At 40.0% G+C, this 25,609-nt stretch overlaps 1 protein-coding gene across 3 annotated transcripts; it reads left to right on the forward strand.

Moving 5' to 3' along the window:
• Positions 1–1,438: 1,438 nt before the first annotated feature.
• Positions 1,439–25,609, forward strand: gpr63 (G protein-coupled receptor 63). 3 transcript variants are annotated; one of them, XR_004846308.2, is made up of 7 exons: positions 1,439–1,901; positions 7,973–9,280; positions 14,043–14,126; positions 20,762–20,923; positions 21,007–21,065; positions 23,817–25,007; positions 25,148–25,609. XR_004846308.2 is itself a non-coding variant. In XM_035942316.2 (4 exons), the coding sequence occupies exons 2-3, from the start codon at positions 8,082–8,084 to the stop codon at positions 14,080–14,082; spliced, it is 1,239 nt and encodes a 412-aa protein (XP_035798209.1). In that variant the 5' UTR covers positions 1,439–1,901; positions 7,973–8,081; the 3' UTR covers positions 14,083–14,126; positions 15,033–19,643. The 3 variants fall into 3 exon arrangements, 2 of the variants coding, with proteins under 2 accessions (XP_035798209.1, XP_023152747.1); XM_035942316.2 differs by lacking the exons at positions 20,762–20,923; positions 21,007–21,065; positions 23,817–25,007; positions 25,148–25,609 and adding an exon at positions 15,033–19,643; XM_023296979.3 differs by lacking the exons at positions 14,043–14,126; positions 20,762–20,923; positions 21,007–21,065; positions 23,817–25,007; positions 25,148–25,609 and having other exon boundaries at positions 7,973–12,423.

Raw genomic sequence — 25,609 nt, forward strand, 5'->3', positions numbered from 1 at the left:
AAATTGTACATGAAAGTAAAATACTGCGCATCATCAAAATGTTGCACATGATACTGAAATATCACACATGAAATTTAAATATTGCACCTGAGAAATGAAAATATGAAATATTTCACATTACATATTGCTTATGAAATGAAATGCAACACATAATATAGAAACTGATATTGCAGAAACTATTGATAAAAGTAATATTGCAAATAGAACAGTAAAAGACTGATGCTGGCCATTATAATGAGACAATAAGTAATCACATACGATAATGAAATATTACACATTACATTAACAATGTGGTACATGACAGTGAAATATTACACATGAAATTGAAATATTTCACCCGAGAAATGAAAATATGAAATATTGCACATTACATATTGCACATGAAATTAAATGCTACTAATAGTAAAGAAACTGATCTTGGACAAGCGCTTGAGGAAATATTGCAAATAGAACAGTAAAAAGTAACGCTGGAAATTACAATGAGATCATAAGTAATATCACACCTGATGATGAAATATTGCACCTGAAAAATGGAATTAAAATGAAATATTGCACATTACATTAACAATGTGGTACATTAAATTGAAAAATTGCACCTGAGAAATATGAAATAAAATTGCACGATTCATAAACTGATATTATAAAGCAATTCAGAAAAGTGCTGTTGCAACTCCGCCAAGGCTGCTCAGTCATTATATCATTTCCGGCGGATGAAATATTTAATTAAAAAATTACGTTGCGCTGAGCACAGACATGTGTTACGCATATGTACATTATGTACGGATACTGAATCATGTGACCCAAATATGTAGCAGGCGGTGGGAATTGGTGGGATCGGAAACACCCTTACCATCTAATCAATTGTTCCTTGTATGATTTCGGATGGATAAGTCCGATAAGTCTGCAGCGGTCAATTTGTAGTAGGATCGCAATCATGTGATCATCAGCAGGCAGCTGACAGTGTTCACTGGTTGTCATAGTTACAATGCCATGCCGCTATCTCGCAATGATACAGGAATTTCAACAAATCCATGGATCCAGACTGTAAGCCACATCTCTGCCAAAATCTAATGAGGTGGTCCTTGTGTCATTTCTGACCTTCCCTGAAAATTTCATCCAAATCCTTTTGTCCATTTTTGAGTAATGTTGCGCACAGATAGACAAACACACGCCGATTGCTGCATTCCTTGGTGGAGTAATAAACATACTATAACAAGGGGTTTAAAAAAATCAGAAATTTGTGGTTTCTTTATTATTTCTTAAATTTGAGCGATATGATCAATAATCTTTATTCAAAAGTAACATTTATACTTTTTTTTCACCCAATATATCTTTTATGAAAGACCTACCGTTTGTTTATAGAGCAAAATAACTATTCATGCTCTTATTTTGAAGGAGCAGAAAGGATGTAGTATCAGCCTGCGGGCTCTTTCCGGAGGCAGCAGACAGTGAGAGTAGTTTGTAACAGTGCTGCTGCTGATTTCAGCTCCGTTCAGCAGACTACTGGCACACTGGGCCGCTCGCATCTCACATCTGGACGGAAGAAAAACGACGAAGAAAGCAGGAAAAAGAACCGGACGTTGAGTTTTAGTCGCTCCGTGAACAGAAAAACTGCCGCCGGTTGGAACAAAGCGGCTGAAACCAAATGCGGATTTCACTTCTCCAATTGTGTAGGTGGAGGCATCACCGGCTGTCGCACTGTTGGTGAAATACAGCTACAGGGAGGGGACAGGGAGGCTTTAGTGGCGTTGTTTTTTTTTTAGTTTGGTAAAACATCTCGTTTGTGGTTTTTGTTTATTAATTTTGTCAACACCGACGAGGAAAGAGGCAGTTTTTGGGGGGGGCGGCGAGATGCCTCACTTGAGCCGCTCCTGAAGCTCCAACATGGGCGACTGAAGCAGGTAATGTCAACGCTAACACGATCGGCACCGGTTTACGAGCACAAAACCTTGAACAAACTACCAACAAATATCGCAAATGTTTAATTATGCTCTAAGTTTAGCTGCTTTCGTCGTCTTCAGAGATGTAAACTGTCCGTGGACCGTCGTGTGTGTCAACCATTTTGGTGCTTTAGCATCGACACAATTGGCTAGTATTTCTATAAACATTAACGGTGTCAAACAGCTGCCTGCACATCTGTTCAGCATGTGAAGGCCAGCTCCCAATGAGATGTAGTTCTATTGATTTTCCAAATATTAGGGTCAGTTTCAGGACAGATTTATCAGTCAGGCATTGATTTCTGTTAACATATGGTCACCTGTCAGCTCTTAATTTAGATTTTACAGTCTGAAAACTGCACTGATTTCCATGTTATAGGTATAGGAACCACACAGTAAACTTAGCAGAGAAAAAGAGTGAAAACCAGGCATGTTATCAACACTATTTCACTCAATTTGTTCATGAAAACCCTCAAATGGAAAGTAAATCTTTTATACGAGCAAAAAAATTCTGGAATTCAACCACCACTACATGCTATTTTTCAGTGTTGCATTTTTAATCTGATTTTATGTGAGTTCCCTTCATTCAAAACTGCTTTGCTATTTGTATTTGCTTAATTTCATCATTTTGGGATCTGAAAGGTCAAGCTGCTCATTGTGTATTTATTAAATATTGGACAGCAAAGCTCAAGATTGCAAACCGCTGTTGGTACTATGGAGCCCCAAAATAGTTCAGAGTTCTGGTCAACCATCTCTGATTTGGGTTTTATCATAACTGTAGACATTTATAATGGTATCTATGAAAGTTACAGATTTATATATCAAGTTTTTTTCCCAGGTAAGAAAAGAAACATTTGTCCATCGGCCCACTTCAGCACAATATTGCAGAAATTGTTAACAATAAAAGTCTGAAAGTTGCACTGTTATTTCTTGTCATGCTATTGACATCCTATATCCTATGTTATAAGTAGATCTAATATTCCCTGGTTATGAGTTAAATTAAACATGAGAAAAAATATTGAAGCAGTCATGAAAAGTCCCATTTTTGAGCACATTTATGAAAAACTGACAATGCAGAAGTCAACTAGATTTGCTTTATTTTGTATTATTGTGACATGAAGCTACATAGTGTTAAAAAAATATCACTAGTTGACTCCCAGAAGTATTTTTATTAATATTCATATTTTATATTATACCATTTTCAGGAAAATCAGAGATGGTTGAGTAAAGATTGCCCTAAAAATGTGATGATTTGAGGTGGAGTGATACTTGAGCAACTGGAAACCCCTCATCTGGGTTTTCTGTCAGACTTTGTGAATCCCATCATCCACATTTTATTTTTCACATTTCAGACAGTGAGAATTATAAAGGTGTTTTTTATAGTAAAATTTTTCATTGCGGAACACCTTGGTAGCCTAAAACTTTGACCGTATTCCCTTGCAGATGTGCACTTGTGCATCAAAGTTGTTCTTCTTATTCTGCTTTCTAGTCAGCTTTAAGGACGCAGCCCATAAATGTGCAGTAGATCAGCATCTCCAGATTCCATGCGTGCACACTAACACCAAGCATGTGCACCGTTTGCCCTTGTTGTGTAGTGGCAATTAATCTGCACAAACACAAATTTTGGGCCAAAAAATAACATCTTCCTAAGGTACAGACCCCATAACTGCAGTGTCCACAGCTCTACACCTAGTTATGGTGCCTTTGCTACACTTTGTACCATTCGGATTTATCATTTTGCTGTGTCTCTGCAATTTAAAATAAAAATATTATTTAAATAATTGTAATTCTATTACTCTAACTAAAAAAATATTTCAAATGAATCAGGGCTAACATGTAATTTGTTCTACTACATCAGGAAACATTTCTTACACCTTGTTTTAAACCAAGTTGTAAAATATACTTTGTTCTGTTGTGGACATCTGCATCCAACTCCAAACTTATGACCTTGCAGAATGTGCCAGAAAAGTAAACTTGACGCTAATTTTGTGCGCAGTTTGTATGTCAGAATATTGGCACTGTGTTCCAGTGGTTACACCCTGCCAAGCGCAATAAACAAAGCAGCTGTTCTCATGTCAGTAGGTTGCTAACATGCTTTCTTATGCAGAACGTGTCCATGAACGCATCCCTCGATTGTAGCATGTAAACAAATGCATGTGGGCCTGCGATTTAGAATTTGCGTTGGCAGACGCAACTTTGTTGGAATCTGAAATGCTTTTAAATGTTACTTTTCAAGTGTTTTGTTATTTCCGTTCAGCTTAGCTTGCTAATTCTCACAGGTTTTCTCCATTTTGCAGCACCAAAGAGAACAATAACAGACTCATTTTTTAGCGTCGGTGAACATGCAGTTGTTGCAATTAACTAACAATACCCGGGAACACTGCGGTAGCATTCTGTCAGTATAAAGTGAACAATTGAATCTTTCTCACCTTGAATTCTGCGCCCACATCTGGGTTCCTGTTGGTGAGTTGCCCAGATTATAGCTTTAATAAGAAAGCCCAACATGTTGCTGCCAATTTGGCCCGTTGGTCACTGACAAAGACAGAATCCCCTCTGCCACAAAAAGCATCGTAAAAATGACATCTGTACAACTGTTTTTCGTTGAATTTTCAATCCATTGAGGTTTCTTGTTTGTACAATCTCCCAGGAGCTTAAAAAAAATTTAGTTTCAGGACCTCGTCACAATGTAAAGTCTACAGAGAGCAGGAATAACGGACCGAGACCAGTGGGGGGAAACTCTAATGAGCATGTGCAGTGGGCGGTGAAACAAACTGAAAAACTGAACTTCTTTTTGGCTCATACACCACGTGAGCAATTTTCATTCAAGTGAGTGGGTGCTATCTGAGTCCAGTATCTGGTATTCCTTTAATGCACTCGAATAAGTCTAAAATATCTCCATACGTGACTCTTGGTGTGTCTTCATCAACAAACAAACCTGTTACTGCCTTATGATACATTAGGAAAAGCATTGTCACGTTTCCACAAGTTTTACGTTGACTTGGTTACAAAATATCAGTTGTCACGTCGTCTTTTGCTCCTATGCATCGAGAACTTTAGATTTAATCTTGATTTTTAATATTTCCAGTCACATGGTGCTACCAGTTTAAAGTCTTTTTTTTTTCCTTTTTAAAAAATCATGCTTATTTCGGTGTTTCTTTGCTTCTACGAGGCTATAGTCTCAGATGAAACACAGTCCAGGTCTTCATCTGTATTAACAGCAGGATTAATTGTCAGTGTATTCAGTTTTTACAAATGCACATCTTTCCACAGATAACGTAACTATTCATCTCCATCAAATCTTACATTTCTTTAAGATAATAGACATAATGTGCGTTTAACAAAGCCACTTGAAATAAAGAAGGCTTTCTGACAGGCTGTTATGACTATAAACTAGTATCTCTCAGTGTACACCATCATGGACTTAATAGGCTGGTTTCCAATGAACCTTTTTTCTCTCAGTAATTCAAGGTTACAAGATGTGTGAAAAGCTCTCAGCATATTCTCTCTGCAGTTCTCCATTGCATAATTGTGTTGCCGCTACAGTATTTGAGCGTCTTACAGAACGCCAAGTACCCGATCATCCATTTACACTGCAGGTTTGCTTGATTGCTTCGGAGGCTGAAGTGGCTATTTTAACATTTTAGGTCACTGTACCCCTAAAGGAAGGGAAAGAAATGTGGCAGTGCCCGTCCTCCTTGAGGTGGACGGCTGAACGCTGTGTTCGGTGTTGCCATGTGCGCGTCTTTAGAAAACACGTCACGAACGGAACAGGAAGTGGGTCAGGATTATTCTGGCTTCTTATTTGCTCTCATTCACCAGATCTTCATTGTATTGAAGCAGTGGTAATTGCGGCAGACAATTAGATATTGTCAGGACCATTTCAATAACCCAAAGTCTTACTAGTTTCTCTATTTCTAGCTTGTTTATATTCTTACTACAGGTGTTTTGGTGACATGACAACACTATGTTGCATATCCAGGTATCGCAGCAGCAGCAGTCGACCTGTAGCTGCATAACAGGCCAACAGGCACTGTTCTCACAGTAATTGCTTATAATTGTATACACCCACGTATGGCTAGAAATTAAGGGAAAAAGCCTAATCTGTGTGGAAACTTATCCTCTTTACAGATGGACTCCTTTCTGCTGCACATTTATTATTTGCCATTTGCTGCTTAGCCATTGTAATGATAGCAGGCAGTCAGAACAGCCAGCAATGTTTATACTGGTGATAAGGGTTTTTATTGCATTGTTTGACTTGCAGCCAGTGTTCACACTGGCTGTTGGTTACTGGCGGCAGTCAAGAAAAGCACTCTGACTGGATTTCTTATCACATTTCAGGCAAACACGAGATATTTTGTGAGAAATGTTTTCCATTTTCTTTTTCCATTCTACTTTTGCTTAGGTTGTAATTCAGTATTTTGGGAAATAAACTTTATGGCCTGTGTTCATGAGATGTATTGAGAAGATCAATAGCACTTTTTGGTCTTTGTGCTAAATATGACGCTGAAAAGGATGTGGTTAGCCTAGCTTAGCATAATTACTGGAAGCGGGTAGTAGTGGTACCTTCAAAAGTACTCCTACCGACATTAAAAGGTCGCACCAGTTAGCATATCACATCTTGTTTGCTTATTCTGTACATGAACCAAAATGTTTTAATTTTTTTAGAAGCTTTTTCAGTGTATTAATTCACCATGCATTTTTGTGCAGCACTAGTTGATGTGGTGTTCCAGTTAATGGATGTTAATGATTAACTGACCGATTAATAACCAGTAAGGCAGGCAAAGACTTGCCTGCCTTATTGTTGCCTGATTGTTCCACCCAGTGAAGCCTCTAATACTGTTGCTCGGACTTGGACTATTGGTAGTTTAATGTTGGCAAGCAGAGAGCATTGTGGGAGTTTAGCTGTCAAAGGGGCACCATGACAAGTGCTATGTGACGGTTAATGCCTACTGGCAGAGCTCGTGTTTGTAAGAGCCGTTGGCTGCTAGAACAGCGTACATATTGCTCAGTGGTATATGTAACCAAACTTTAAAGCAGCTAATGTCGCATTTCTGTTGTTATAATTGCTCTATATGATATATGGAATAATGTCTATTGTACTTATCAATTAAAGTGTGCATCCCTATTCTAGATACACACAGTGAGGACAAATTTTTGGCTTCCGCACAGTCTCTGAGTGTCAAACTTGTCTTTGTATGTGGATTAAACAAATATATAACAACAGTTTCAAATGTGTTGGTAGGTGTGTTTTTGAGCTTTGGACAGAGCTAGCCTAACTGTTTCCATCTGTTTTCATTCTTTGTGCTAAGCAAGACATCAAATCATCAGCACCAAAATGATAAGAATTAAGAGTTTTTCAATGTACTTTTTGTCAGACATTTTTGTTATTTGGGGTTTCACTTGTTTGAATGTAGTAGACCTTTTTGTTTATGAAATGATCAGAAATAACAGGAACATGCATAGATGTCTGTCAAATGAAGTAACAGGTTCTGTGCACAAGACTGATCATGGTTAATTCCATGCATCATCACCCACGGGTTGGTTTTCATCTGTTAATGTTACACTGCAAAATTATGCAAATAGCAGTTTAAAATACCAAAGTTTTGAGCTGTTCCTTTGGCCTCAATGGCTGCGTTAATAATCGGGGTAATAATTAAATCCCCACACTGTATTTTAACCTTTCTTTCTTGGACAAAATTGTAGCTTTTATTTAAGCACATTGTGATTAGCTCTATTAGACAAAAGGCAGTAGTTTGCATACAAGTCAATCGGAAATCATCACATTTAAAATTCACACTTATGAGCTGTTTTTAACATCTTAATTCTAAAGACTGAAAATTGTCATTCTAATACACACTGCAGAATACAGAGAGCTCATGCTGGTGTGAATTAACTGGGGAGCTGCAGGCTTGTTACTGAGTGGATTATAGGCTCACTGTCTTGACAGCTCCAGGGGGAATGTTTATTTTAATCTGTTTTCAACATGCCCTTTTTGATTTGCTTGGAATTCACATGCGTTTTTGTTTACTTCTTAGGATCCCACGTCCATGAAGACGGCGCCATGTTGTGTTGAAGTGACAACATCTGCACCGACGGCATCATGCTAAGCTCTCCAGTGACGATGCCTGTGCACCCTGGGGAAGAATGGTTCACTCCACTACTGTTCCCCTTTCAGAGGCAGGGGACATTAACGCCAGTCTCTGCTGCCTCGTTACGGGGCTGCTGAACCTTTCCGAGACGCCGCCGATGGAGGACGTCTCCATGGCGAACGTTTCCCTGGGCCCCCGGTCGCCACCGGAGCCGCTCACCCCGACGGCAGAAGCCCCGGAGGTCCTGCAAGGCGTCGGCCTGCCTCTGCAGATCTTCTTCTGCGCTGTCATGGTCGTCATCCTGCTGGTGGCTCTGACGGGAAACGTGGTGGTGTGCCTGATGGTGTACCAGAGGTCTGCCATGCGCTCGGCTATCAACATCCTCCTGGCGAGCCTGGCGTTTGCAGACATGATGCTGGCCATCCTGAACATGCCCTTCGCTCTGGTTACCGTCGTGACCACCAATTGGATTTTCGGAGACGTTTTCTGTCGAGTTTCAGCCATGCTCTTCTGGTTGTTCGTGATGGAAGGCATGGCTATACTGCTTATAATAAGCATAGATCGTTTTCTTATTATTGTCCAGAAGCAAGATAAGCTGAGCCCACAGAGAGCTAAATTGCTCATAGTAGTCACCTGGGGACTCTCTTTCATTTTATCCTTCCCTCTGGCAGTTGGCTCCCCTCCCCTACAGATCCCCCCCAGGGCCCCACAGTGTGTATTTGGCTACAGTATCGAGCCTGGTTACCACGCCTACGTATTGATACTAATGCTAGTCTTCTTCTTCATACCATTCACGGTCATGCTGTACACATTCATGGGGATCCTGAACACCATCCGCCACAACGCCATCCGCATCCACAGCCACCCAGATAGCATCTGTCTGAGCCAGGCCAGTAAACTGGGCCTGCTGAGCCTCCAGAGGCCCTTCCAGATGAATATAGACATGAGCTTCAAGACCCGTGCCTTCACCACCATCCTCATCCTCTTCTCTGTGTTTACAGTGTGCTGGGCACCCTTCACTGCCTACAGCCTGGTAACTACCTTCAGTGACGGGTTCTACCACAAAGACAGCTTTTTTCAAATTAGCACATGGGTACTGTGGTTGTGCTACCTCAAGTCAGCCCTCAACCCTCTCATTTACTACTGGAGGATCAAGAAGTTCCGCGACGCCTGCCTTGATCTGATGCCCAAGTACTTCAAGTTTCTTCCTCAGCTGCCAGGCAACACCAAGAGGCGCATTCAGCCGAGTGCTGTGTACGTATGTGCAGAGCATCGCTCTGTGGTTTAAACAATAAAAATCCACTCTTAAACACTGTTAAAAACACATCTTTACATAATGTATCTCGCATTACCAGGCCTGTTTTGTTGTTTGGTGGTATACTTGTCTTAGCAGGCATTCAGACTGAAAGTAGCACTGCATTAAAAAAAGCACGGGTCTGAGTAGGTGTGGGTTACTGCTTCAGAGAATAGTCTGAAGATCCAGAACAGAAGGTCCAGTTTGAGTCAGACTTCCATGAGTTTTAAGGCTTGTCAGATGGGAAAACATTGCACAGTACCTGTGATTTTGCACCATAGAAACAGGGCTGAGTGTTGTTGGAAAATTTTCTGTACTAGTTACAATATCAGACCTGAATTTCGATACCCAAACAGTAGTGTTTTAAATCCCTACCTGATTATTCTAAATACTCAATTAAGGATTCTTCTTTCAGCTAAAGAAGCCAAAACCAAATATGTAATGCTCTCTAAAAATACAGCTATTCATGCCATGTGATATTTGCAAAGCTTTAATGTCAATCAGTGATTGATTCTGTGATAAAATAGTCTAAAAAGATCCACCCGGACTTTTGGGAGAGCTTTCACTGACATTCAGTGTTAGCTTCTGGTGACAGGTTTTGATAACGATGCTGCGACACGGAAAACTCAGCAGCAACCATCAGTGCATTAGAAGCTGATCATTTTCTCCTTTATCGTGGCTTTAGTTTTTTTTAAACTGTAAAATTACACAGTTTTCATCACAGAATAATTTATCAGTGTTGGCTACATATTTGATTGGCCTGTGCAGTGCATTGCTATACAACAGCACATTGCGTTTTGACAAAAGCTGAGTCAGAGCCCTCTGCTTTCAAACCCCCACAGTGTTTTAATGCAGTGTTAATGTCAGTCGCACTTCCCACTTTGCACTGCGGTTCAACAACAGTCAGGGAGTGTATGAAGATTCTCTAAGATGTAGGATACCCAACAGTTCAAGGACAACTGGACTCACAGTGTGGAGGATGTTTCTGCATCTCATCAAAGAGATATTCTCACTATTAACAGCTCAGATTATAACCTTGTATGGAGCCGTACCATAGACTGCTCAAAAAGACGGATGAAATGCCACTTCTTCCTCCTGTTGTACAAAAGTGAAGCCAAAATAGCAAAAATGGATGCAGCCATCTTGTGCTGGTGACACCATTTGCAACCAGAGCCTGTACAGTAGTGCGCAACTGTACACCAGCTGCATTTGTATAGCACGTATTAGAACAACCGGAGTTGACCGAAGTGCTGCAGAAGACAGGCAACAATCAAAATATGAAAAAAAAGCAAGGTAGAAAACAGGATCAATCTGTAAAACAAAAGAAGCGTAAGATACTAAAAAGAAGCCAGCGGGAACAGGATAACATGTATGATCAAAATATATAATATGATGAATATGAAATAATATCCCAATTGTGTTCCCGTGTCCCTGTGAATCTGGAGAAAGATATCTAGATAGTTAGCATATTCAGAGAGTTAGCATTTGCCAAAATTGCCATCCCTCTTTCCCCAACCATGAAGGTACAGACGACATGCTGGAAGAGTGTTGTGCGAATTGGTCTGAATCACTTTGTTTTCCAGTTACATTTGCATATTTTTTTTCAGCTTCACACAAAACGGATAGCTTGCAGACCTTGAGATATTCATTTGACAAAAACTGTCATACTAGAATCACCGACTTTAGCTTGAGGCTGAATTATTCTCCATTTCTAGATTAAAAATGAGAAGTAACTGTTAGTAACTACTTTATTACCGTTGATGGTTGTGCTCTTTGCTTGCGAACTATGACCATAACCTTGTTATAGAAAGTATACATTGTTATAGAATATGATAATTGGACAGTTTACAGCACAGAAACTCCTTTGGTAGTTTAAACATACAATGATAGCACCGTTAAATGCCCAACTGATCAGAAAAATAATAAGTAATATGTACTGCTATTGTGCTTTGGTTACGCTTCCAGGGACCTGTCAGGTTGTCCATCTTCGTTTTCATTCTGCAGTTCAATCTATACATGTGGAATTCCTTCTACTCTTGGCTATTTTTCAAACTTTGCTCATCTTGTAGACCACACTGGTTGAGTCCATTTGTCTCTGGAGCCTGTGAAGATCCTTCGTCATTCAAGAGCTACCAAACAACAAGCAGCTGTTCTGGTTGTTTTGTTTCAGCCTAGAATAGCACACCAAACAACAGGTACATTTGTCATTGCCTTAGTACTTGTAGATAATGGGCTGTACATTATAGAAAAGGTGGAGAACCTCACCTCTGCCAGCTTCAGTAGTAGGGCTGGGTATTGTTAAGAAATGTTTGATACCAGTGCCGGTTCAAGTCGAGTCTCGGTGTGTATGCTTCTTTTAGTACCAAAGTTCTCCGTCTTGTCGAAGCACAAGAAGCCATACAAGATTTTTTGCCTGAGTTCAGTCTAAAATTCTCACTGAGCTAATAATATTATGAAACCAGCCAAATATTTTATTTACTTTAAATTCAAAACCCAGCCCTACTTAGTAGACCAGAAAACATTTTCAACTCCAGCCTTGGATAAACCTGCTCTGATGCTATCACCACAGCTATGACTCCCTCTCTCTTTTCAATCCACGGCACGTTTCTTCTCTGAGGGTGACACAATGTCATTCAGTGTAATAAAAGAAAACCTTTAGGTGAAGTAGTTGTCTGAAGGAAACCATAAAAGTAAATGAAAACACTTTATAACTCCTGAAATGCACTGAATGGCATACACTGTGTAAGAGAATTCTTTCTTATTGTGCTCAGAAAAAAAAAAAAACAGGCTGGGTTCGACTTGATCTCACATCTTTTCTTGCCACCGGAGTCGCAAGCTGTTGGGGGGGAAGGGGATAAGATTTAGCTGCGTAGAATTTGTTTTACGAGGCATGTAAATTAACAGCTTACGTGGAATCTGATTGTGGTCAGAAAGTGGCCACGACACATTTGAACGTGTGTATTTGTATTTAAATGTTTTGATTGTGCCTATTAATTAGTCCATTTGCCAGTCAGAATGCTGCTATATCTGGTGAAAATGTGCAATTTCAGTGTACTGTACTGTTGAATGTAATAAAGAAATAGACATTTCTTACCTTGGTAAACTGTCTTAAGTGGGGTTTTTGTTTGTACGTGAGGTTGCGGATCAGTTGACCGCTGTAGATCTTTCTCCTGAGACACCTGGTTTTTGTACTCGGGTGAGGAGTTTAGACAAACCCGATGCCTCCTGCTAGATTTCAGGTTTTCACCAGTTTTTTTTAACAAGTGCATGATGAAAGTGCTGTGGCCTTCAGAGTTTAACGCAATGCTCCTTCTGAACCACAAAGCAAGCTAAAAACAAAAAAAAAACACTTTCTGCCAATGTAACAAAGTCTTCAGAGGGGGGAAAAAAAAATACAGCTGTTAAAACCAGGTACGGAAACTTGCTGCAAATACATGGATACAGTTGTTGCCATGACGACTTGTCAAGCTACTGACATGAGAGCGGTATTAGAAAATGCAGACATTGTGAATGTATAGATAGAGGTTCTTGCCGAGACGGTTGCAGCAGGTTTTAATATTCACTTGTTTCCTCACTTTTTAAAAGATGCTGCACTTGTTATCAGATTGGTGTTGTCAGAGAGTCTGCTGTATTGACCGATGTTGAACAGAGAAAGGAAGACTTCTCGTAGCACTTTTTGTAACAGCCAGGTTAACCAAGACAAAAATATGAATATTACAGACTCCCACTCCCATTGCAGTGTGATTAAAATCTGATAATTTAGGAATATGCATGGATTAAATCCAGTACAAACCTCTAAAACTAGGGATTAGATTTTGGCACTATCACTTTTCAAAATATGGTCTCACAATCGGCTAATAAAGCAGGTTCCGCCTTAAAGGATTGTTAAAGTTAATTTGTATTTGACATTATTGTGGCTCATGCCAGTTTTCTCCACCATCATTGTGTCATTGTTGACCAAACAGCGTGTAAATGGTGTGTATCAGGGCTCCCTGCAGCTGTCTAAAACCCCTGATTTGTACATGAATCATTTTAAATGTTTGCTTTCAATCTGATTAAAGTAAACACAGACATTAGACTGCATGGAACAACCACTTTACTAACGGCGTTGGAGATCTCCATCACGGTATAATTGCCAGGTTGAAATAAACTAGAATTATCCTTTAAGGCTATTATTAATGTCAAATGCTTCCATTTCAGATTTCCATTGCCAGATTTATTACACTGTGCAGATTTATCAGTTAATGAATCGCCGTTTTATCTGATTTTATTCTCATGCACCTTATTCTGTGTGAAAATAAGCCACACTTCACCTCCCACTAAGTGCTGCAGTATGTCAAAGCCAAAGCCTCTAATGTTGCAATAATACACATCAGTAGAGAAAGAAAAAGAGATGCTAGAAAAACGTAATATTGGCACTGTTATTATTACGTAAGACATATTTGGATGTAGGAATTAAGTCTGTATAGTACATCACCAGCTGACAAGAGTGAAATGTAGTATAAAAGACAGACTGCTGTATTTGATACTGAAAAAGGCCAGGCATCGCTCTAATTTAAGGTCCTCAGTATTTTCCATACAATTAGTTTGTGAGTCGTATGCAGTGCAGGCTTGTGTAAGTTAATACTGCAAAGCCCTGTGCAGTGGTGTCTGCTGAGGATAATTCTGTTTATTTTAACCAGTTGTGTGTTTTTTTTTTTTTTTTTGCCTATAAACTGACAGATCCGGCCACCTGATAAAAACAGCACATCACTACAGATGATGCTTTGAGGAAGACCGCAGACGCAGTTGAAACATGTCAGCAAGGTAAAAACCATCTTTACTTAGTTGTCAGTTCAAAAAGTAACACTTTTCTAAATCTGAGTAGATTGCTTGAGGAGCAATGATGGGGTGGGTGAGGCCAAAAAACTCTTTTGTTTTAAAGACGAGAATTGCCACAATAACACTCGCCACAGTTCAGGTAATTTCAATCAAAAGTTCACCCTCGGATGCATCAGGATATTACAATAGAAGTCCACATTGCCAGCTTCATCATGGGGGCAAATTCACAGTGCACACCCTTGGAATTCCATTACCTGACTCCGTTACCTACAAATCTTCACGTAGAAAACCAGCCATATACCAAAAATTTTTGTAATTTTTCAGAACCGGCCCTTTTAAGTACTGAATTTGCTAAATGGAGATTTTCCCATTTGCTTATTTAATCTACCAAAAGCATCGTAATTGAATAGGAATTACAAACAGCAGTTATTTAGCTTTGCCGCAATCAAAAAATCACAGATGTTACCAACAATAACATAAGTGATGGCTGACAAAATGTAAGTCTTTTCTATGTGACAATGAACCATTGCCTACATATAGAGACAAACAATCACACTCACATTCACACCTAACAGACAATTTAGAGTTACCAATTAGCCTGAGCATATTTTTGGACTGTGGGAAGAAGCCGGAATACCTGGAGAAAACCCACGCATGCACAGGAAGAACATGCAAACTCCATGCAAAAAAGTCCCAGAAAGACAGACCGGGGACCTTCTTGCTGCAAGGCGAAAGTGCTAACCACCAAGCCACCGTGCAGCCCTTGCCAAAATGTCAACAGTGAAAAAGGATTATTACCACAAAATGTACCATTGTATACACCCATCAGCTCTAACATTATGACCACTGACAGGTGAGGTGAATAACATCGATCATCTTGTCATAATGCAGTGTTCTGCTGGGAAACCTGGAGTCCCGACATTCATGTGGATGACATGCACCACCCACCTAAACGATGCAAGTCAAGCAACCCGCCAACCAGATCCAAATCTTATTGAGCATCTGTGGGATGTGCCAGGATAAGCCTGATCTAGGAAGCTCCTACCTGCAACCCACAGGACCCACAGAATTCACTTCCATCATCCTGGTGCCACAGGACTTCCCCAGACGTCCTGTGTCCATGTCCCACAGGGTCAGAGGAGTTTTAGCAGCATAAAGAAGACCAACACAACATTAGGAAGGTGGTCATAATTTTATGCTTGATGTTTGTATACTGCATATACAGTTACATACACTGTAGCTTTTCTTTGTTGTATGTAAACGCTCCATATTTTCATGTTAAATGAGGCACTAACATGCGATTAGACTATGACAAAAGTGATCACATTTTCATTCCCCTTTCTCTACAGTATGATAACATGAAATCCTCTGTGCAGGTAAACGCACTTACATTTGGGAGCCCGGTGTTTACGCAATGCCTCCATGCAAGCTCTGCTGTTAATTACCCCCCCCCCCCCGGAGACTCCACTTCCTGTCATCACCTCCGCTGAGTGCTTTTGCGAGGGCGACATGTGCCTGCTGTGAATTTATGCATTACACCTCCATACAATGATCCCCACCCCCCCACCTTCCTGCTCTGACTGGACCTGCCAGTCATGAGCTTCACGGCTGAGTTGGCAGCAGCGTGGTGTGCAGTGTGGCTGATAACAGGAATGCCAGCGAGATGAATTAGCTGCAGAGCCTCGAGTCTGTTTACAGTCTCACGCTCCTGTTTGCTGTGCAGGAGGCGTTCACCCAGATGTTTGCTTGCAGCATCTTAAATTGTATTTCATCTTCTCAAGGCTGGATTAGTAAACTGGGAACGTGGGCCTCAGACCTCCAGGGCTCTCAGCGGTTCCACATTCTGAACCTGTGTGATCCCTTATTAATTCCAAGTGTGTTCAAGAACCAGTGGCATACACTAATAAAGCACAACAACTGACATGATAGCAGCCTTATATCTTGAAAAAAAAACATTCCCTTACAGTTTCTCATTTGGCCCTTCAACATTATACCAGACATGCAATATTATGCACTACATCTCTTGCAAAAGCAAACAATTTGTGCAAAAAATGGTAAAAATTAAGTTTTTGCATCAGTTCAATAAGCTTACCAAGCATTAACTATAACTGATAATATACATGAAAACACTTGCATCTTTTGCTTCTTCTGTGTTTGTGGTGTCAGAGTTTGTATTGCCATACATGTAGAATACACACAGCTATCCAAACATGTGAGCACACGATCAATGCAAATAATGGAAAAATTATATATTTTTTCTTAAAATATTCAACAACAAAGTGCAGTAGATGAAAACATTTGTGCCAGAAAAATGAACTGAAGAAGTAGGCTATATTTCGTCTTCTGTGTGGACTTGATGACCCCCGATTAATGTCTCCACAAGCCTCCTACATAAAGAAGGCTATGTGTTGGTGGAGCTGGCAATTGTGCACCTTCGCCTCTACAATGCCTTCTAGAGTAGACTTCTTTAATAGGATTTAAGACCAGAGAGTATAGTGGGAGACCGAAAAGTGGGTGAATCAATTGACAGTAGCCCAGTGGACGCTAACATTGTCCCACATGGCTGCTCTGGCCTCTGGCCTCATTAGGAAGTTCATTGTTGTGGAGATTGTCCAAAAATTATGTTTGCAGTGTTGTATGGACACTGTTCCGACTAATAGCTTCACACATTGACACAGTGGACATTGATGATGGCATGGTTTCTCTGTGGCATATGAAGGATTGGGAAGTAGTCTAACCCACTTTCAGTAGTTTAAAAAAAAAATGGGTTCGAAGTTTTGTGTTTTCAAGAATGGTCTAACATTTGAATCACCACTGTAACACTATATTTGGGCTGTGGGTTAGACCACATTGCCACTAAAATCAGGACCATAAAATATTACAGAAATTATCTAAAAGTCAGTTTGGATTTTTTGTGGTTTAGACCACGCTGCTTCTAACCCCTTCATTTGTTTTTGCAGCACTGAAACCCGAATTGTCAGCATACACCACAAGTCAAAAGTTTGGACAGGCTTTGTCATTCAAATGAATGACAAAGCGTGTCCAAACTTTTGACTGATAGTGTACATTAGCATATGATGCATTGCATTAGCTTCTAGATCCATGACTCTCTGAAAGAGAAAAGACAAAACAATGCAACACAGTTTAAAAAGCAGGGGTTGGTCAATATGTTGTAGTATATAAAAAGCAACCAAACTTGTATTTTAGATTCTTGAAGACGTTTCACCTCTCATCCAAGAGGCTTCTTCATTTCTAGCTGACTGGTGGGGAGTCTTAGATGTAAGTGGTCACCACCAGTCAGCTAGGACTGAAGAAACCTCTTGGAGGTCTTCTTTTAGGTTCTTGAAGATGTTCAAGGGCCTAAAAGAAAAAAAGCTCCAAGATTTTCTTACATCGTAGCCCGTTACCCTGCCAGATCCAGTACCAGTGAGAGAACAGTTTGGCTTTACGTCACATAGTGTATTAATATCTTAGCTGTCTTACACGGTCTGACTTTCTTTAAGGCAACGAGTCTGTACAGCTGCTTCATCCTAATTCTGTTGCATTTAAGTCGACAACATGATGCACAAAGACGTTTGGAATATTATGTCATCTGGCCTTATGTGGTCCTGCAGTTCTCCTAGTCAGATGCAGTTATTTGTAATGACCATATTTACAATGTGGGAAGATCTGTAGAAACGTCTGAATGATTTTAATGACAGATCCTTCCATTTACGAAAGTACAGTACATATACGGCTACAGTACTTATACATAACAGCTGTTATTTGAAAAAGTACAGATGATACTTGCAACAGTATAGCAGCTCATCCTATGCAGTGGGATTGTCTTTTTGCGTCTAACTGCCCCGATATCAGTCTGTAGAGCCAGGAGATTTCCTGTCTAACAGCTAAGATGGAAATATCCAACACATACAATAGGTGCACAGGGTAAAACAGAAAGCAAAGGAGAGGAACAGAACTAGTGTGACCATAAATGAGAGCAAAACGCCTCTTCTCTGTCCAATATTGACCTCCACTGTTGTCCAAATAATATTTACCTGATGCCCACTGAGAGCGCTGAAGCTCTAATTGATGTGAACTCATCATCATGTCAATATGCACAATGTGTAACCATTGTGTTGAGTTCTGTTTGAAGATTGTTGAAAAATTACGAAAATGAAAAGATGGTATGACTTATCCTTTCCGTTTTTAAGCACTTTGTAGCCTGGATTTTGACATGTGCTCGATAAATAATAATTATTATTAATTTATATGTCGGGCTCCGAGCCTTATATCTACGACTATGCAGCTTGCAAACTTTCATTTTGCAGGTCGACAAAGGCATGACTTGCTCTAAACTGCCTCTGATTGGCTTATCCTGACATTTCTAACCCAACCCTGGCCAATCTTACTCCTCATATACACATTCACCAGTCATTCGGGTAGAATTTTGCTTGCAGCTATTAATGACTTTCCTCCAGCCTCCCTGCATAAAGAAAATCTGTGTGCAGCTTCCATTGCTGTTCAGATTCAGTTTGCATTGAGCATGAATTTTTAGTATGTCTGGCTTCTGTTGGCCTCAGGCAGTGCTAGAAGTGCTGAATCTCTCCAAATTCATTTGCAATGTTTATCTGTCATTTGCTTTCATATCACTGAAAGAAATAATTAAAACACATGTAGCAGTTGATTCAATTTGTAGTGGTGCTGTCTAGGAATGTATTCCAAAATATAACTGAGATGAATCAGTCTTGGGTACATTTTCCCCTCATGGATTGAAGTTGTTGTGGGTTTGCTGTGTATCTGATCACTTGACTCACACTTGGTTTGCACTTGTTCATCATAATGGAATGCATAGTCGAGCTTCTGCTTACTGCTAGTTCGACTAACTAGCAGAGAAGAGAAGACACTAGCACCCTCTTACATAAAAGCATTTATCAAAAGAACCTTTACCAGGAAACTGACTCGACAAGTATCTCTGACTGAGCTGCAAGAGAAAAATCTCATTTTTGAGGCTTTATTTGTTCAAATTTGAAAGACTGTGTCCTTTTGGATTTCTGCCCGTGGTGCTCAAAACATCAATCCCTGCATTTTGAAAATTCAGCTACAGCAGCGCGTCCTTCCAGAAACAGTGTCCTTGTTCCTCAGTGTATCAGCTCTGTGCATAATCCATGATGTGTTTCAAAGGGTTCATTTCTGATTCAGGGACTGTTCAGTACTCTGAGGCTGACTCTTGAACAGGCTCTTGCTAACCTTGGACAATTACTCAAAAAGCTGCTTGAGTAACTACCACCCCCAGACGCTCTTTGCAAAAATTACATCACAATCAAGTTGTAAGAACAGTGAAGAGTATCTTTATCAGCTAATAATACCACATTCTTCCTGTTTGTTAGAAAGAAGCTAGAGGTAAATACTGTCCACTATTGTCATCTGATGTCAAATGATCGTGATAACCTGCATACACTGTTCTGAAAAAAGAAAACTTTGTCTCAGTATGTTATAGTGCATTAAAATTTGTATAATTTTCATGGCTTTAAGTGTGATATCTAACCTCTAAAGAAGTCAGAGAAATGCAGTTGAACCCAGCCTTTACTCAGACAGTTCTATGAGCTCTCAGCAAGGATCATAAAAGACCCATACAGTTCAGAACCACACTCCCTACACTTCTAATAGACTTTAAATTATGTTCTACAACCTTTAAGGTACCCTGTGGTGAGTTTGACTACTAGTGGATCTATGGAGCATTATATTTAATTTTTTTAATGATAGCATGTGTTTACACGGGTTTAGGCATGAGGTAGTCTGCAAAAACTCTAGAGATTTTTTGACAAGTTTTCGACTGTCCTTGAATTTCCCAGCTAAAGATCAGACTTAAAAGCCATGGAACATCTATGGAGAGCCATCACAAATACAGGTCGCAAACTGTTCTCATCTGATCTGATGGAATTTGGAAAGATCTGCAGAGTGAATGGGTTTAAACTGCCCAAATCCATAAACCTGTAGAGACTTACCCAAGAGAACTTAAAGCTGCAACTGTCGCCTCAGGGGCCTTGACACTGACTAAAATAAGAGTTTGCATACTTTTGTAAATGAAAGCTATCAGCTTAATTTATAAGAAATTTGTTTAAAAAAAAAAAAAAAATCTCAAAGCATATTTTAATTTTGTCAATATGGGCTGTTGACAGTAAATTTTTGGAGGAAAATGACAATTTTATCCAATTGTAATGCAATTTACAACACATTAACTGACACAAGAAGTGAAGTAATTTCTGAATCCTTCATATTTTAAAGGTTGCAAAGGTTTTGTGACATTGTGAGTAAGAAGCTTTCTACCTTCCTGCCTCCTGGTTATAGTTTCAAAGTATAAAAATCCTAATTTACAGATATCGAAGTCCAATGTGATGCCTGCTGTGTCATGCTACTGTGTAAGGGATATGATTTTAAGCCAATATTTAATTTGAAATATAATGCCTTTCAAAGCTGCCCACATTCAATGTCAGCCCAAAAGACACATCAAAGAGAAGTTAATCTGCGCAGACTGTGAGACATGAAAGCCAGGCAAATGAGGCTGCTGGCTGCTTGTAGCATCATGTGGAGAACACAAAAGGTCAGCAGGTTTTTTTGTGTTTTTTTTTTCCATGCAGATTCCAAACTGACCAGCCCTACAGTGATCTCAGTGACCTGTTGCATCTGGGTCAGCGACAGATACACTGAGACAAGTTGAGTTTGATTTGCAGCACACTTGTGAATATAAAGGATGGCGTTCCTAATCATCTTCTTCCCTGGGATTCATTATGCAGCCAGCAGTGAGTAATGAGCGTGTCCAGAGCTTTGAAGTTCACTTTAATCATAGCACTGAAGACTATTACTAAGCAACAGGAACTTGCAGATGTCTCAGGAGGACGACTGGTGACTGTGGACGGAGTGATGCTCACCTCGGCGGATTAGGTAATGTGTGGTTATCCTGCTGTGTACCCACTCTGGGATTGTGATTATTTAATACGAGTGTCACCATGACAGGCTTAACAGATGCTAGCTGTGTGTTTTGTGTTATTTGAACTCAAAAATGACGTGCTAGTATCCCAATACCAGGGGAATACCAGACTTTTGCTCTAAACTATCCTCCACTGAGTCATCTGTTTTTTCATCATCACAGGCTCAGTTGCTTTTCGGCTTTAGGAGACAGTAGCTGTTCACAAAAAAGAGACAAATGCTGGAATACTCAGAGGGAATTTTATGTAAGAGGGAGCGCTCCTCACTCCAGTTGTATAATATCTTTTGTGGCTCTGGAGGAGCTTTGTCAAGTCTGAGGAAATAACGTCTTCAGGGTTATTTTTTGTTTGAGCTCCTCTGTTATCACAATATGCTCTTCTGTTGCGTTATGGGAACTGCAGCATCCATTAGTTTTTGAGGTTGACCCACAGCAGGGGAGTTTTTACCTGACAGTTGTGTTAAGATCTTGATATTGCCTTTAGTCCTTGGTTTCCATGCAGGGGTCTGTCTCAGCTATCTCAGTAGGTACACAGAGAGACAGACAACTATTCATATTTACACCTACGGCCAATTAAGAATCACCAGTCAACCTAGCATGCATGTTTTTGTCTGTGGGTGGAAGCTGAAGCACCTGGACAAAACACACGTGAACACGGAGAACATGCAAACTCCACACAGGAAGACTTCTGTTAACTACAACAGATTCTTATCTCCACTGTAGCCGTCTAATAAAGACAAAAATGCTAATATATATGTATATGTTTTTTAAAAAAAGAACCCTACTGGTGTGTTTGTATGTTTTAGTCATCTAATTTTTTCCTAGTAGGCTGCCATTAATCCAGCGTCATTACTACCAACATCAGTCTGCCAGCATGTTTACCTCCAACCAATTAGCTAAATGTTCTATTACAGTGTTATCTAATAGATCACGCTGACCGTGGGTTTGATAATGTTGTTTCAATAGTTTTTATTATAAAAATATTCCAGTGGGAATATATATTTATAACAGACTTTTGAAAGTGATTTTTATGGGCTCAAGATAGAATTAATGATTTTCTACAACAGCAAAAGCAACAGCCATGAAAGAACTCGTTTAGTCTGCTTTGACAATCGCCAACACTTTAAAGAGACAAAGGGACTAGAACCATCTGCCCTCGGATTGGACAGTTTGACTTGGCTTTGTGTTTATCACTTTGAACAAAGATTTAGGTGTAAAAACAAGTTCAAAATTTGTTCTTCAGTGACACACACAGCAAGGCTTTTTTTCAAATCATATTCCACACACTTTCCCTACTTACTTCCACTTCGTTTGCAATATTTATTTTTTTTTTTTAAAAAGGAAGTAAAGGGATTCGATTTGGTCAAAACAAACAATGGTTTATTCGCCCAACACAGTGAGCCATGAGCACCTATTGGAGGTATTGAAGTAGACTACAGTCAAATCTGAACGTTACAGCTACAGATATTCCTGTTGGACACTGAAGTGATCATGCTGCCATATTTGTATATTTAGCCTATATGCACTCTAAGGTGGATTAGGAACATGTCATTAAATCAAATACTGTCAAACACCACAATTCACTCTAGTCTTCCTCTGCGACATCTTTAAAAGTATCTTCTGCCATTTCTAAACTAGCCAGGGTGTTTGGGAAGACACAAATCACACAAATATATTGTTTGTTTTGACCAGATAGGATCCCTTTACTTCCATTTTTTAGAAATAGTGTCAGCGGTTAAAGTGCTCTGAAATGACAGGTTAGGATGGAGGACTGAACATGTTTTTATTGTTTTCTGAGTGACTAGTTTTAACAACGTGGTCTCAGTTTGTTCCGATGCATTTTAGCAAATCAAGCTAATGTTCTGCTGCGTGTTGTGATGATGGGAGGCTGCTGAGGGTCTGAGTGTTTCTGAGAACAAACCCGAGTTAAACCTGAAGTTCTGCTCTGGATCTGTTCCACTGAACACACAAACTAACACACAACACAGCAGTGGATGTGCTTCTATGTTGTGGGTTTTCTTGGTGAGACATTAAATAGTTTTCTGACTCGTTCTTAACCAGGCAGCCTGTGTTAAGTTGTGATTATCCCCAGCTGACATGGACGTGATTCCTGAACAATCACCAGGTGTTAAACACCTGACAGAATGACAGTGATCTACCACTATCTAGGTTAACTATCGCCATTTAACCTGATCACCAGTTAAACTGTAACACCGCTTTTAATGCACTTTATATGCAGTTTTAGTGTCAGATATAATGTGTGCCATGCACTCCAGATGTTGGTGTTTATTTCTGTGTGTGTTGACCAGAGAAGAAAGTTAGCATCCGGTAAATATTAGTCAGTAGTCCTGAATATCTGCTGAGTCTCTTAAGTTAAACTGGAGAAAACAGTAAATCTACTCTATAACGGTTAACGTTGTTTAATGACTGATTCACATGTTGTAGTACATATTCCTGCAGTGTAGATTGGAAAAATAAACTCCCAGAATATGACCAAAGTAATGATGAACACTACAGTTATTACATTTAAATTACAGCACAGATAAGCTGGATGATAAAATCCTCTCCCCTAAAGCTAAAGTGGCTACAGGCCTTTCTGTCTTTCAGTGCTTGTAAAACTATATATGACAGAGGAAATTTTTCCAGGGATAGTTTAGAATGAACCTCTGCTTTTGATGCTGATACTGTGACGTCTGTCTTCATCTCAGGTGTCTCATTTTCACTGTGAGGATCTTCTGAGTGAAGCCAGCAGAAGGAAGACATCGCCTGGATGTGAAGAAGGAGACTGAATGGACGCCATCCTCGGTGAACCACTTCCTGTTTAGCTTTCACTTACAGAAGGACAGACCAATTGTTTCAGCAGTTTATTATTCTCTGTTCTTAGTATTCACAGGTTCCATTTATCATCTTTAACTTCATCTCTGCTATTGGAGCAGAAATACAATCTAAAAAGTCCATGTTATTTATAGCAGATATGCAGCATTAAAACATCAACACATTCAGGTCAAGAGCTTCATTATTGCCTTTATTGCACATTTAAAAACTACATTGTTTCACTATTGTGAACTGTAAAGATGTGTAAACACAGGAAATAAATGGATGAAATATATAATGTGTTGCTGATAGTGAAATGCAAATACTGAACAGTCACAAGACAAGTTGTATTATGAAGAGAGGAGCTGAATCTGCAGCGTTATTGTTATTACTGGAAGGATGAGGAGGACATCAGTGCTGCTCTTCCTCACAGTGATGAAGGAGAAAAGACTCTTCAGACAACCACAGCTGGATGTTCATGTTCTCTGGAGCTCTCAGTCCATCAGACTAGATGTTGCCAATGATCCATGCCAAGGCTGGAAGGAAAAGACACAAACAGTGAGGAAAAGATCTACAAGGTTCTTTCATTCCAACTGCAGGAACCTTAAATATCAGAGTGAACACAGCAGAATATGAATTGAACACAATAGAGTGTTGTATTTTGTCCTATTTTTTAATATTCTGGAAATGTTTGTTTTCCTGGTTGAGGCTAAAGACCATTTTACTGCCTTAGATGGACAATAAAGTTTATTCTATTTTATTCTAATGTATAATTAGCATTAACATGAGCTCCACAGTTATCTCACCATACACTGTTGTAGAGAAAAAAAACTGAAGCAAAGAAGAGAGAGATTAACTCAGAACTGAACTGAGAGATTCATCAGTGACAGAGTTGTGTGGAGGAACATAAACGTAGATTTATTTATATCTGCTGCTAATTAAAACAGTAGTTATCGATCCGTGTCACAGTCACAGTGCTCCTCCCTCCCTTGGGCCTGGTCTCTCACTCTTCCTCTCCTAGGTGTGCAGCGGTGCAGCTGAGTGGCGGCAGGTGTGGCGAGTTGTAATCAGCAGATCAAGTGCAGGTGGGAGTCATGCATCATCTACTCCAGACTCCCTATAAGATGAGACGCCAGTCTTCATTCTGAGCTGGACCATTGAATTCCATCCTCAGTTAGTGCCTTTTGTTCTCGAGCTATTTGTAATCCTGTTTCTTTCTGTCTAGAATCGGCTCCTGCCTGCTTGTGTCCCTGGCTCTTCAGCGTCCACACCGTCTGCAGTGAGTTGCCTTACCTGGATTCCTTGGATCCTTGGTCCTGGAACGCACACCTGCCGCTGTCACAGGAACACAGCCACGCCAGCTGGAACGCCATACTCATCTAGTCTGAAGCCAGTCCCGGTCGTCCTCTGGCAAGCCAGCCTTTCCCCTGCAGGCTGAGTTACATCAAGGAGGAGATCCGTTCCCCCCTGGACTGCTCGATTCTGGCTTCTAGCTTGGACTGTGTCTCACCTAGGACATTCAGTTAAGTTCTCTAGCCCTAGCATTACCGGACTTGTAGACCAGGCCTTGTAGTTTGTTCATCTGGGTATTTTGCTGTCACTTAACTCCTTAGTTTCCGGTTACAGTGTTCCAGTTCAGGTTGTTGTTTTGTCTATATTTTGGTGTTCATAAATTCCTCAAAACTGC

Source organism: Amphiprion ocellaris, chromosome 12, assembly GCF_022539595.1.
Source record: "Amphiprion ocellaris isolate individual 3 ecotype Okinawa chromosome 12, ASM2253959v1, whole genome shotgun sequence".
NCBI classification, from domain to species: Eukaryota; Metazoa; Chordata; class Actinopteri; family Pomacentridae; genus Amphiprion; species Amphiprion ocellaris.

What these genes read in the sequence shown, in the direction of transcription:
- gpr63 (XM_035942316.2), top strand. Translation starts at nt 8,082, where the DNA reads ATGGTTCACTCCACTACTGTTCCCCTTTCAGAGGCAGGGGACATTAAC. An exon ending in CGCATTCAGCCGAGTGCTGT is followed by an intron (nt 9,281 to 14,042) that starts GTACGTATGTGC and finishes ATAAACTGACAG; the next exon opens with ATCCGGCCACCTGATAAAAA.